Source organism: Mobula hypostoma, chromosome 3, assembly GCF_963921235.1.
Source record: "Mobula hypostoma chromosome 3, sMobHyp1.1, whole genome shotgun sequence".
NCBI classification, from domain to species: Eukaryota; Metazoa; Chordata; class Chondrichthyes; order Myliobatiformes; family Myliobatidae; genus Mobula; species Mobula hypostoma.
The window spans coordinates 72,808,041-72,821,490 of NC_086099.1; the positions used below are offsets into that span (position 1 = coordinate 72,808,041).

Consider the following 13,450-nt stretch of genomic DNA (forward strand, 5'->3'; position numbering starts at 1 on the left):
TCTTGCGATCACAAGAAAAGCGACTAAGATGATCACTTGTTGTTAGGCTGCACATCTCCTTCGTGCACGGACGCCACTCTGTTACAGGCATCAGCACGATCCACACCAAGTCCAGCTCCTTCATTTTCTCCGCCAACGAGCAACTCGCTGACGGGGTGGACCTGTAGTACTTTAAGTTGTTAATGTCCGGCAGGGTCTTGCGATCATAAAAAATGTTTATAAATGACACTAATACCTTTAGTTGAACCTGTAAAAGACGATACAATCGAACACGCAGCCAACTTACGGGAGGTGTCTTGGAGTATTACAAGCAGTTTTCAAGTTCAAGTTCAGTTTGTTCTCATTCAACCATACACCTGTATACTGCTAAATGAAACAACATGTAAGTCACACATAACTCGTAAAGTACTAGACTGAGGCCTCTGTTTGTCAGAGTCGACCTATCCAGGGACAGATACAGTTTAGCACCAGCAGCATTGCAGGTGTTGCCAGTCAGCATTGAATTCAATGTAGGACTGCTCTAGGGATTCCAGCTCCGGATTTTCCCTCAGTGTTTATTCTGCAAGCCAGCAGATGTTTGAGATCAGAGCTTTCCTTTTCCTAGATGAGCTGCCAACCACGGCTGAGGAGCCCTATCTACCTGAAGTGACTGGTTTTAAGGCACCAGGAGCCTGCCTTTGCCCCTTCTCCTGTCGGTAGGAATGATTCTGCCGGGCTTTGGAGCTAAGCTACACATGAAGGCCAGGAGCTTGACTTGGTTGTCAGAGGCTATTTGAGGTGCACACCATTGGGAGCATTTAAAAGGTAGTGGGAGCTTATCCCAAGTACCACCCCCAGCTATAACAACCTTAAGGAACCAAAGTAGTAGTACTGTAAATAAATTAACAAATCATGTGCATTTATAACACCCATTAAAAATTAAACAGTGTAAGACTACTGATGCTTCATGCGTGATGAGACCTAGGTAGTGACAGAGAGTTCAGTAGTCTTACGGCCTGGCCTGTGTTGCAGTTGGTCAGGACACCCTCGATGGTGCTCCTGTAAAAAAAAGTGGTTAGAATGAGGGGAAATGGGGTTCACTCAGCTCTGTATCCTCAGGAAGTGGAGACACTGCTGTGCGCTCTTGACCAAAGTGGTGGTGCTGAGGGACCAAGTGAGATCGTCTTTTATGTGCACTCTCAGAAATCTGGTGGTCCTAACTGTCTCCTTGGAGGAGCTGTGTATGTGCAGTGAGGAGTGGTCAGCCTGGTCCACAGTCATCTCTTTGGTCTTGTTCACATTGAGTCTCAAGTTGTTGTTGGTCGCACATTCTACCAGCTGCTCTACCCCATACCTAAGAAAAGGTGTGCTGGCATTTAAGGAGGTCCAGAGGAGGTTCACGAGAATGAATCCAAAAATCCCGAGTAGGATTTTGCTCTGTGTCTGTATCAAGGAGTTTCATAGAATGAGGGGTATCTTGTTGAAACCTATTGAATATTGAAAAGCGTAGAGAGAGTGGACGTGGAGAGAATGTTTCCTTTAGATGGGGTGCAAGATTAGAGAGCGCAGCCTCAGAATAGAGGGATGTCCCTTTAGAACAGAGGTGAAGAGGAAGATGAAGCACCGCCTGACTAGTGTCTTATAAAGACTCAGCATTATCTCCATGCTTTCATATTCTATTCCCCATGAAATAAATGCCAACATTGCATTTGCCTTCTTTACCACGGTCTCAACCTGTAATTTAACTTTCTGGGAGTCTTGCACGAGGACTTCTAAGTTCCTTTGCACCTCTGGTGTTTGATCCTTCTACCCATTTACAAACGTTTGTAGATAATATTCCACACTATTGTTCCTTTTCCTAAAATGCATTATCATACATTTCCCAACACTGTATTCCATCTGCCACTTCTTTGCCCATTCTTCCAATTTGTCTAAGTCCTGCTGCAATTGCATTGCTTCCTCAGCACTACCTACCCCTCCACCTGTCTTCATATCATCTACAAACTTTGCCACAGAGCCATCATTTTCATTATCCAAATCATTGATAAACAATGAGAAAAGTAGTGGTTCCCAGTACTGACCCCCGAGGAACACCACTAGTCACCAGCAGCCAACCAGAAAAGGGCCCTTTTATACCCACTTGCTGCCTCCTGCCTATCAGCCATTCCACTATCCATGCCAATATCTGTCCTACAACACCATAGGATTTTATCTTGTTAAGCAGCCTCATGTATGGTACCTTATCAAATACCTTCTGAAAATCCAAGTAAATGACATCCACTGCCTCTCCTTTGTCTACCCTGCTTGTTATTTCCTTGAATAACTCTATAACAGATTTGTCATGCAAGATTTCCCTTTACAGAACCCATGCTGACTTTGACATATTTTATCGTTTGTCTCCAAGTACCTGAAAACCTCATCCTTGATAATAGACTCCAACACTTTCCCAACCACTAAGGTTAGGTTTACTGGCCTGTCATTTCCTTTCTTTTGCCTTCCTCCCTTCTTAAAGAGTGATGCAACATTTCCAATCTTCCAGTCCTCTGGAACCATGCCAGAATCAAGTCATTCTAGAAATATCATGACCAATGCATCTGTTATCTCTTCAGCAACCTCTCTCAGGACTCTGGGATGTAGTCCATCTGGCCCAGGTGTCTTATCCACTTTAAGGCTTTTGAATTTGCTGAGAATTTTTCCTCTGTAATAGCAATGGCACTCACTTCTGCTCCCTGACACTCACAGACATCTGGCACACTGCTATCGTCTTCCACAGTGAAGACAGATACAAAGTACCGATTAAGTTCATCTACCATTTCTTTGTCCCCCACTACTACCTCACCAGCATCATTTTCCAGTGGTCCAATATCAACTCTCACCTTCCTTTTACTCTTTATATCACTGAAAAACTTGATATCCTGCTTTATATTATTGGCTAGTCTGCCCTCATAGTTCAATCTTTTCCCTTCTGATAGCTTTTTTAGTTGCCTTTTGTTGGATTTTAAAACCTTCCCAATCATCCAACTTCCCACTCACTTTTGCTGCCTTATATGCCCTTTCCTTGGCTTTTATTCAGTCCTTAACTTCCTTTGTCAACCATGGTTGCCTACCCCTGCCATTTGTGAACATCTTCCTCTGTGGGACATATCTATCCTGCACCTTGTGAACTATTCCCAGAAAATTCAGCCATCTCTGCTCTGCCGTCATCCCCCAGCATCCTCCTCCAATCTACCTGGGCAAGCTCCTCTCTCATGTCACTGTAATTCCCTTTATTGCATTCTGATACTGATACATGTGACTTATGCTTCTCCCTCTCAAATTGCTGTATGAATTCAAACATATTATGATCACTGCCTGCTAAAAGTTCCTTCATGTTAAGCTCCCTTATAAGATCTGGGTTATTACACAACACCCAATCTCAGATACCCTTTCCCTGAGTAGGCACAAGCACAAGCTGCTCTAAAATGCCACCTCATAGGCATTCAACAAATTACAAATTCCCTCTCTTGTGAGCCGACACCAACCTGATTTTCCCAAATCCCTTGCATATTGAAGTCCCCCATTACAATTGTGTCATCACCCTTGTTGCATGCCTTTTCCAGCTGCCTTTGCAAACTTAACCCCACATCTTGGCTACTATTTGGAGGCCTATATTTGATTCCCATAATGTTTTTTTTTTAATCCTTGCAATTTCTGAACTCCACCCACAAAGATTCAACATTCTCTGACCTTATGTCACCTCTTTCTAAAGGTGTAATTCCACCTCTTACCAACAGAGCCACACCACCATCCATGCCTTTCTGCCCGCCCTTTCGATTCAAAGTATATCCTTTGATGTTAAGCTCCAAACCATCACCTTCGTTCAGCCATGACTCAGTGATGTCCACAGCGTCTTACCGACCAATCTCCAATCGCACCACAAGTTTGTCCACCTTATTCCAAATGCTATGCGCAGTTAAATAAAGCAGCTTCAGTCCTGCATTCTTCACCCTATTGAATTTTCCCTCTGTGGTACAATTTAATTCTTTGCTCTGTCTGCATTTGTATCCAATCATTGGCTTGTCCTTCCTTACATTCATGTTACATCCATCATCTACTTGTAAACCTGCTGGCTCATCCTCAGCTCTATCATACTGGTTCCCATCCCCATGCCATATTAGTTTAAACCATTCCCAACAGCTCTAGTAAATCTGCCTGCAAGAATATTGGTCCCCCTCAGATTCAAGTGCAACTTGTCCCTTTTGTACAGGTCCTACCTGTCCCAGAAGAGGTCCCAATTATCCAGAAATATAAATCCCTGCCCCTGCTCCAGTTCTTCGGCCACATACTTATTCACCATCTCATTCTATTTCTATCCTCACTGCCGCGTGGCACAGGCAGGAATCCCAAGATTACTACCCTTGAGGTCCTGCTTTCCAGCTTCCTTCCTAACTCCCTATATTCTTCTTTTCAGGACCTCCTGCCTTTTTCTTTCTATGTCATTGGTACTAATATGTACCACAACTTCTGGTTGCTCACTCTCCCTTTTCAGGATATTGTGGACACGTCCAGAAACATCTCGGACCCTGGCACCTGGGAGCCAAACTACCATCTGTGTTTCCTTTTTCCATCCACAGAGTCACCCATCTGTCCCCCTGACAATAGAGTCCCCTATTATTGCTGCCATCCCCTTCAGTTTCCTCCCCTTCTGACCCACAGGGCCAGACTCAGTACCAGAGGCACGGCCACTGTTGCTTCCCCCAGGTAGGTTCCCCCCCCCCCAACAGTACTCAAAATGGAGTGCTTATTGTTGAGAGGGACAACCACAGGGATGATCTTCACTATCTGACATTCCCCCTTTCCTCTTCTGACAGTCACCCATTTTGATCTGTCCCCTGTAGCCTTAGGGTGACTACCACCTGTTTATCACTGCTTCACTTTCTCGAACAAGCCAAAGGTCATCGAATGCAGGCTCCAGTTCCCTAACACAGTCTCTAAGGAGCTGCATCTTGATGTACCTAGTGCAGATGTGGCCACTGGCGAGGCTGGGCGTCTTCCGGAAATCCCACATCTGACACCCAGAACAGAATACCGGCTCTGTAGACATAAACACTATTCTCTCTAGATTTAAGTAAGAAATACGGAACAACCTCTCCTATTTACTTTGCCTCTGCCCTTCTCGTTGAAACCCTGTTGAGACAAAGCTTTTCTACTCTGCCTCAGACTGCTCCGACAACAAGCACTCCCAGGATGACTACTCCGCTAGGCAGTACCTCTCTTTTATAGATACTGGGTTTCCCGTCAAAAATCTTTGTTGGACCTGTGCGGGAACACTCCTGTTACATCTGCGCAGTGCACCAATCAACAGCTCCCGTTGAAAAACTTGCTGCTTTTTCAAACTGTTTGTCGGGCCTGTGCAGGAACGTTCCTGTTGTGTCTGCGCAGTACTCCCTTTGTTCCTTCGAGTCTAAGAATCTGTGTTTTTAATTTGATGACTCAACATCCAGAGCGTTTTGGTATAGAGAATTCCAACGGTTCTGTCATGTCCAGATTGCCAAGACCCTATCTTTTCCAACTTTCCTCATAAAGAAACCTCATAACATAGTGTAGCAATTATTAGTCATTAGCAAATTTAGTGTACCTGTTGACCAACCATTGTCTGTGTTGTTGCAACACAGGTCGAACCATGTTGTCCAAAATGGTCCAAGCATGTTTACATCGCAGCCAACAAAGCTCTTAAATTTAGCATGTCCCCATTCCCTCGTGCATCATGGATTGGGATGGTAACTTCTCTGCACATGACCACAAGACAATGCAGAGTTGTGGAAACACCTCAGCACATCGTGGAAACCAGCCTCACCTCCAGGCATTCTGTCTACATCTCTCACTGCCTCAGTGAAGCAGCCAGCGTAATCAAAGATCCCATCCACTGTAGACACTCTTTTCTCCTCTCTCCCATTGGGCAGAAGGTACAAAAGCCTGAAAGCACATGTCAGCATGCTCAAAGATACCTTCTATCCCACTATTATAAGACTATTGAATTATTCCCTTAGTATGATGCAATGGATTGCTGACCACACAGTCTACCTAGTTGTGACCTGGTACCTACTGTCTATGGACTCTGCACTTTCTCTGTACTGTAACACTTTATTTTCCAGTCTGTTATTGTACTACTTCAACGCACCATTGAAAGGATTTGAACTGTGTAGACAGTTTACAATCAAGTTTTCCATTGTGACTTGGTTTATTTAACAATTTATGTCGCAGTACCTGAATAAGACCAGTGTTAGAATACTCCCTGACACTGCAAGCTTTTATTTAGAAAAATGCCCTTGTCAGTTTGAATTTCCTACTCTTTCCTAGTATTCCTAAGAGTGAAAGAGAAAGGTTCTGAGGTAGAAGTTCTAATGTTAAAACTAACAAATTTCAAGGCTGTGCTTGAAATGGAATAGCAAGTCATAGGCATGATCTCTCACAATCAAGATAATCATTGAGAAACAATAAAGTGTGTGATTCTGTTGGAAAAAGTAATAATGGACCAAATGTAGATGCTGAAGTCACTGGAATTCCAGGCAGATAAAATGTCGAAACAATGGGAGCAAGATTTTACATTCTATATTTAACCAGCTATGGCAGGTAGACCAAATTACAGAGTAAAGATGTATTTGATCTCACTTGTCTCAGAGGAATTGTGCAGGAGAATAAAGCCCACTAATGAGACCCCGAACAGTCCATTAGTTGCATCTTGTGCACATTGAAAACTGCCCTAAGAATGAAATCATTGACTGGTGGTCCTTTGCATGTAATCAGAAACAAGGGAGGTTCTTGTGGTACTTTCTTAATGGAGCCTATATTATTTGCAAATAGCCACAGTTTCACAGATTTAAATGATTCACTTATCAGCATTTGAATTACATGGAATCCAGGAGTCTAAGCAATACCCACAACACGCTGGAGGAACTCAGCAGGTCGGGCAGCATCCGTGGAAAAGATCGGTCGACATTTCGGGCCGGAACCCTTCGTCAGGACTGTAGGGGGAAGGGGCAGAGGCCCTATAAAGAAGGTGGGGGGAGGGTGGGAAGTAGAAGGCTGGTAGGTGCCAGGTGAAAAACCAGTAAGGGAAAAGATAAAGGGGTGGGGGAAGGGAGGCAGGGAGGTGATAGGCAGGAAAGGTGAAGAAAGAACAGGGGAAAACACAATGGGTAGTAGAAGGAGGCGGAACCAAGAGGGAGGTGGTAGGCAGCTGGGGGAGGGGGCAGAGTGACATAGGGAGGGGGGAGGGAATTACCGGAAGTTGGAGAATTCTATGTTCATACCAAGGGGCTGGAGACTACCTAGACAGTATATGAGGTGTTGCTCCTCCAACCTGAGTTTAGCCTCATCATGGCAGTAGAGGAGGCCATGTATGGACATATCTGAATGGGAGTGGGAAGCAGAGTTGAAGTGGATGGCTACCGGGAGATCCTGTCTGTTTTGGCGGATGGAGCAGAGGTGCTCGACGAAGCGGTCCCCCAATCTGCGTCGGGTTTCACCGATGTAGAGGAGGCCACACCAGGAGCACCGGATGCAATAGATGACCCCAACAGACTCACAAGTGAAGTGTTGCCTCAGCTGGAAAGACTGTTTGGGGCCCTGAATGGTGGCAAGAGAGGAGGTGTAGGGACAGGTGTAGCACTTGCACTTACAAGGATAAGTGCCAGGTGGGAGATCCATGGGGAGGGACGTGTGGACCAGGGAGTCGCGGAGGGACCGATCCCTGTGGAAGGCGGAGAGGGGTGGAGAGGGAAAGATGTGCTTAGTGGTGGGGTCCTGTTGAAGGTGGCGGAAGTTGCGGAGGATAATGTGTTGGATCCAGAGGCTATGATGCCCTCACCCGCATCTCCTCCATTTCCCGCACTTTGGCTCTCACCCCATCCTCCTGCCAGCACAACAGGGACAGAGTTCCCCTTGTCCTCACCTACCACCCCACTAGCCTCCGGATCCAACACATTGAGTCACCTGTGACTATTCTTGCTGGAATTTAGATGAATGAGCGGGGATGTTATAGAAACATAAAATATTAATAAAGAATTAGATCAGATAGAAGCAGGAAAGTTGTTTCCACTGGTAAGTGAGACGAGAACTAGGAGACATGGCCTTAAGATTCAGGGTTATAGATTTAGGACAGAGATGAGGAGAAACTGCTTTTTCCAGAGGGTAGTGAATTTGTGGAATTCTCTGCCCAGAGAAGCAGTAGAAGCTACGTCATTAAATATATTTAAGACACAATTAGATTTTACATAGCAGGGGAACTATAGGTTATGAGGGTAAAAGTTGCTTACAGCCGGATCAGAATCAGAATCAAGTTTAATATCACCGGCATATGTTATGAAGTTTGTTGTCATGCAGCAGCAGTGCTTTGTAATGCATAATAATAAAAAACTGTAAATTACCAGTAGGTATATATGTATATATTAAAGATTTATATTAAATATATAGTGCAAAAAGAGAAAGAGAGTTGTGAAATAGTGTTCATGAGTTCAATGTCCATTCAGAGTTCTGGTGGCAGAGGGAAAGAAGCTATTTCTGAATCATCGAGTGTGTCCCTTCAGGCTCCTGTACCTCCTTCCTGATGGTAGAAATAAAACGACGGCATGATCTGGGTGTCGGATGTCCTTAATGCTGGGTGCTGTCGTTTTGAGGCATTGCTCCTTGAAGGTGTCTTGGATACCTCGGAGGCTAATGCCCATGATGGAGCTGACTGAGTTCACAACTTTCTGCAGTTTAATTCAATCCTTTGCAGTGCCCACTTCCTCCCCCAACTAACAGAAGGAGATGTAGCCAGTTAGAATGCTCTCCACAATACATCTGTAGAAATTTGCGAGTATTTTTAGTGACATACCAAATCTCCTCAAACTCCAAATGAAATATAGCCGCTGTCGTGCCCTCTTTGTAACTGCATCAACATGCTAGGCCCAGGATAGCTCCTCAGAGATGTTGACACTCAGAAACTCAAAACTGCGCACCCTTTCCACTACTCATCCCTCTGAGGACTGGTGTGTGTACCCTTAGAAACACAGAAAACCTGCAGCACAATTCAGGCCCTTCGGCCCACAAGTTGTGCAGAACATGTCCCTACCTTAGAAATTACTAGACTTCCCCATAGCCCTCTATTTTTCGAAGCTCCATGTACCTATCTAAAAGTCTCTTAAAAGACCCTATCGTATCCACCTCCACCACCCTTACCGGCAGCCCATTCCACACACTCACCACTCTCTGAGTAAAAACCTTACTCCTGACATCGCCTCTGTATCTACTCTCCAGCACCTTAAAACTGTGTCCTCTTGTGGCAACCATTTCAGCCCTGGGAAAAAGCCTTTGACTATCCACACAATCAATGCCTCTCATCATCTTATACACCTTCATCAGGTCACCTCTCATCCTCCATCACTCCAAGGAGAAAAGGCTGAGTTCTCTCAACCTGTTTTCATAAGGTATGCTCCCCAATCCAGGCAACATCCTTGTAAATCTCCTCTGCACCATTTCTATGGCTTCCACACCCTTCCTATAGTGAGGCAACCAGAAGTGAGCATAGTGAGGTCTGACCAGGGTCCTATATAGCTGCAACATTACCTCTCGGCTCCTAAGTTCAGTTCCACGATTAATGAAGGCCAATACACCATATGCCTTAACCACAGCGTCAACCTGCCATACCAACGGGCAGTGTTCAGAGCAGTCAGTGGAGTGAGAGGTAACAGAGTGATGGGGCTTTGGCTCAACGGGCTTAGGCGGTAACGAGGCGAGGTAGGTTTACCTGTGTTAATTGCGGAAAGGAAGTAGTATGTGTGTGAGGCCGGTTTTCTGTGCTCGGTGTCAGATGTGGGAGGTCCTGGAGTCTCCCAGCCTCCCGGACGGCCATATCTGCACCCGGTGTGTTGAGCTACAGCTCCTAAGGAACCGCGTTAGGGGACTGGAGATGCAGCTCGATGACCTTCTTCTGGTCAGGGAGAGTGAGGAGGTGGTAGAAAGGAGTTACAGGCAGGTGATCACACTGGGGCCACGGGAGACAGACAAATGGGTAACAGTCAGGAGAGGGAAGGGGAAGAGTCAGGTACTAGAGAGTACCTGTGGCTGTACCCCTTGACAATAAGTACTCCTGTTTGAGTACTGTTGGGGGGACGGCCTACCTGGGGGAAGCAACAGTGGCCGTGCCTCTGGCTGCGATTCTGGCCCAGTGGCTCAGAAGGGTAGGGAAGGAAGAGGAAAGCAGTAGTGATAGGGGACTCTACAGTTAGGGGGTCAGACTGAGACTCTGTGGACGCAGGAAAGAAACTCGGATGGTAGTTTGCCCTTGTCTCTCCATTTCTTTGGTTTTACTGATGTGAAGTGCTAGGTTGTTGCCGTGACACCACTCAGCTGGCTGATCATTCTTGCTCCTGAGTGCCTTCTCGTCACCACTGGAAGTTCTGCCAGCAATTGTTCTATCGTCAGCAAATTTATAAATGGCATTTGAGCTGTGCCTAGCCACACAGTAATGGGTGTAGAGAGAGTAGAGCAGTGGGCTAAACACACATCCTTGAGGTGCACCAGTGCTGATTATCAGTAAGGTGGAGATGTTATTTCCAATCTGCATAGACCGTGGTCTTCTGGTGAGGAAGTTGAGGATCCAGTTTCAGAGGGAGCTACAGAAGCCTAAGTTTTGGAGCTTTTTGACAGAACTGTAGGAATCATTATGTTAAACGCTGAGCTGTAGTCAATAAACAGCAGCCTGACATATGTATTAGTATTGTCCAGGTGATCCAATGCCACATGAAGAGCTAATGAGATATTAATAAAGCAATGCAATATGAAGTTAGGAAATTATACTCAACCTTCAGTAGCTACTCGGTTGGAGTATTTGCTTCAGTTCTTACCAAAATAAAGGACAATGTAAGGGTTCAGAGGGTGTATAAAGAGCATTCACCAGGACAGTACTGGGGACGAGGGACTTCATGTATGCAGAGATGCTGATAATGGGTTTGGTTTTCTTGGAGCAGAGATAGTTAAGAGGTACTTTCATAGAGTGGTTCAACATCAAGTTTTAATAAAATAAATGAAAATAATATATTTTCAATGGAAAGGGGTTAGTAACCAGAAAACAGAGTTTTAAGATGCCATTTACACAGCAAGGGTTTTTGATTTCATATGCATTTTCTGAAAATAACATATAATGGATATATATTCAAAAGAGAAAGATATTGCAGAAGCTTTGCCAAGGAGAAGGTGAGTGTGACTAAATAGGTAGCCTTAAAAAGGACCAGCACTAGTTCAGTCTGCTGACTGCTTTCTCATGCATGATTGTTCTTTGCTTCTTTAACACTTCTCATTGCTGCATGTAAGTGACTCATGGAAGTATTTGAAGTGCTGCATCATCCATTTTTTGACAAAATGTTAAAGAGATTGCATTCTATCAGAGTATTGAATTCCTTCCATTAAATAATTAATTTCTGTTGCAGAAGTTGAATGTGAATGATTTGCTTCATCAGAGAATTCGTGAGAATACACATGGGAAATCACATCACCTGGCTGCCTGCCTACCACACTCAGGGGCTTTGCCTGCCAATGGACAAGAGCCAAATAAGCGCACTTTACGACCGGGTCAAGCTGTTGTAACACAAAGTGGCACAAAGTTAAGACCCCGCCAGGGAACACATTGTCCTGGTCAAACAGAAGCAACAACTAATAGAATGTACTTTGGAGCTGATACAAAGCTTCATTCAAAACTAATGCAAGAGCTGACCACTGTCTTTGTAAAAAATAATCCTCCATTAAAAAATGAATAAGTGCGTCATCTTTTAATATATGGATGGAAAGACCTTTTAATATGAAGACTTCATATGGATATTAAATGGAGAATTACCAATTTAAGACCTTCGTAATGAGGTGACCCTTTTTATTAGGCTTCTTACATTATTAAAAGAGCTTGGACCAAACTCCAACTGTGTCACATTAAAAGCTACACTGAATCGGTAGAAGTACTCAAAATACAATTCTGGGGGTGCACTTGAGATCTTTTAAATGCACCACTCTCAAATGTTGCTTTAATTGTATTAATATCAATTGATACTTTCTGTGTTTACTAAAAAGGTACTAAGCACTCCATTATTGCTATTTCTGAAGCTAACATTCAGTACATAAAAGCACAGTAAATAAGGTTATTTGGGCACAATCTGTGAACAAAGATTAATTTACTTGGTGTATATCATGTTGGTAACGGACTGTGATGTTTCTTGTCAATCATTTGTGCAAGAGGGTTCACCACATCGCATTTACTTTGTTGTTCTATGTCATGTTCTGGTTCAATATATCTATTGTAGCATTAGCACTGCATTTTCACTGTATATATCTTAAATAAAACAAGTGATAATTCATCTCTGAGTGATTTCCTCCCAAAAAAAGTGCTGATGATGTGTCATTTTATCTCAGGCTGAAATTTGGATAACTTTACGGCATTGGAAATAAAACAATTATCATTTATGACCTAGAAATACTCAAATGAAAATACCTGTGATACATTTATTGATTTTGAACTGCCGATATCTATGATGTGTTCAAAGCAGTATAGTTCATTGAAGTGGAAAGGTATTGGATACAGTGAATGATTAAATTACTGGATTTCACAGGCCAAAATGACCTGAATTTGCTCTACATTTCTCCAGTTCATCACGTTCATTGTCTTGATTAGAAACTCCTTTTGTTTTTTTCAAGTGCCATTAAGCTCACAGCACCAGTTTGTTCTGATCTTTGACATTGATCATCCAGTGTTTGCCATCTTTCTGCATATTTTATTTATCATGCTGTCTCCTTTAGCACCTAAAATGGCAAACTGAAATCATGCTTGGACGGCCACTTGGGTCTTTTAATTTTGTGTGAATCCTGTGAAAAGTGTGTTTTTTGTTCTGATAACAATTAAGTTTTGTTTGATAAACTATTAAAGTAAATTCATGCACATTTTTGCTGCAGTCTGATAATTTGCATCAAATTATTTCCTAGGCTTGATGAAATAAGCAAACATAAGTGTGAAATTCTTGTGTCCTGCTTGTCAATATAGCACACGTATGTAGGTTTTTGTAATTTTTAACAATGGATGGATTACTTATGGAAGCATTATTTATATGCTTCACTAATAGCAATTCAAAAAAGCATCATAAAGAATTTGAATCAGTTTGATTATCTCTATAACCTCTGAAGCATAAGCAGCCCCTGCAGATGATCAGCAGGTTGGTACAGGTACAAACTACGAATGTTGTCCCAGAGACCCAGCATCAGAGGGTTGGTACATACAGGACCTACCTTACCCAGAACCTATTCAGTATATATCTTGTAATTTATAACATTCTTATGTATTGCAAAGTACTGCAGCTGCAAAGCAACCTATTTCACGACATATGCCAGTGATATTAAACTTGATTTTAATGGTACAACAGATGAAAGCTACCAAGACAGACGGCAAGATCTTTGATAACAAAGTTGTTTG

At 43.5% G+C, this 13,450-nt stretch overlaps 1 protein-coding gene across 3 annotated transcripts in view; it reads left to right on the top strand.

Annotated features, from left to right (window-relative positions):
• arap2 (ArfGAP with RhoGAP domain, ankyrin repeat and PH domain 2) overlaps positions 1-12,914 on the top strand; it is a 396,901-nt gene extending 383,987 nt beyond the window's left edge. For all 3 annotated transcript variants that reach the window (XM_063043320.1, XM_063043318.1, XM_063043319.1), the window contains one exon: positions 11,430-12,914. In XM_063043320.1, the coding sequence (XP_062899390.1) occupies positions 11,430-11,756 (327 nt within the window). In that variant the 3' untranslated portion in view covers positions 11,757-12,914. The remainder of the gene's footprint in view (positions 1-11,429) is intronic.
• Positions 12,915-13,450: the final 536 nt, after the last annotated feature.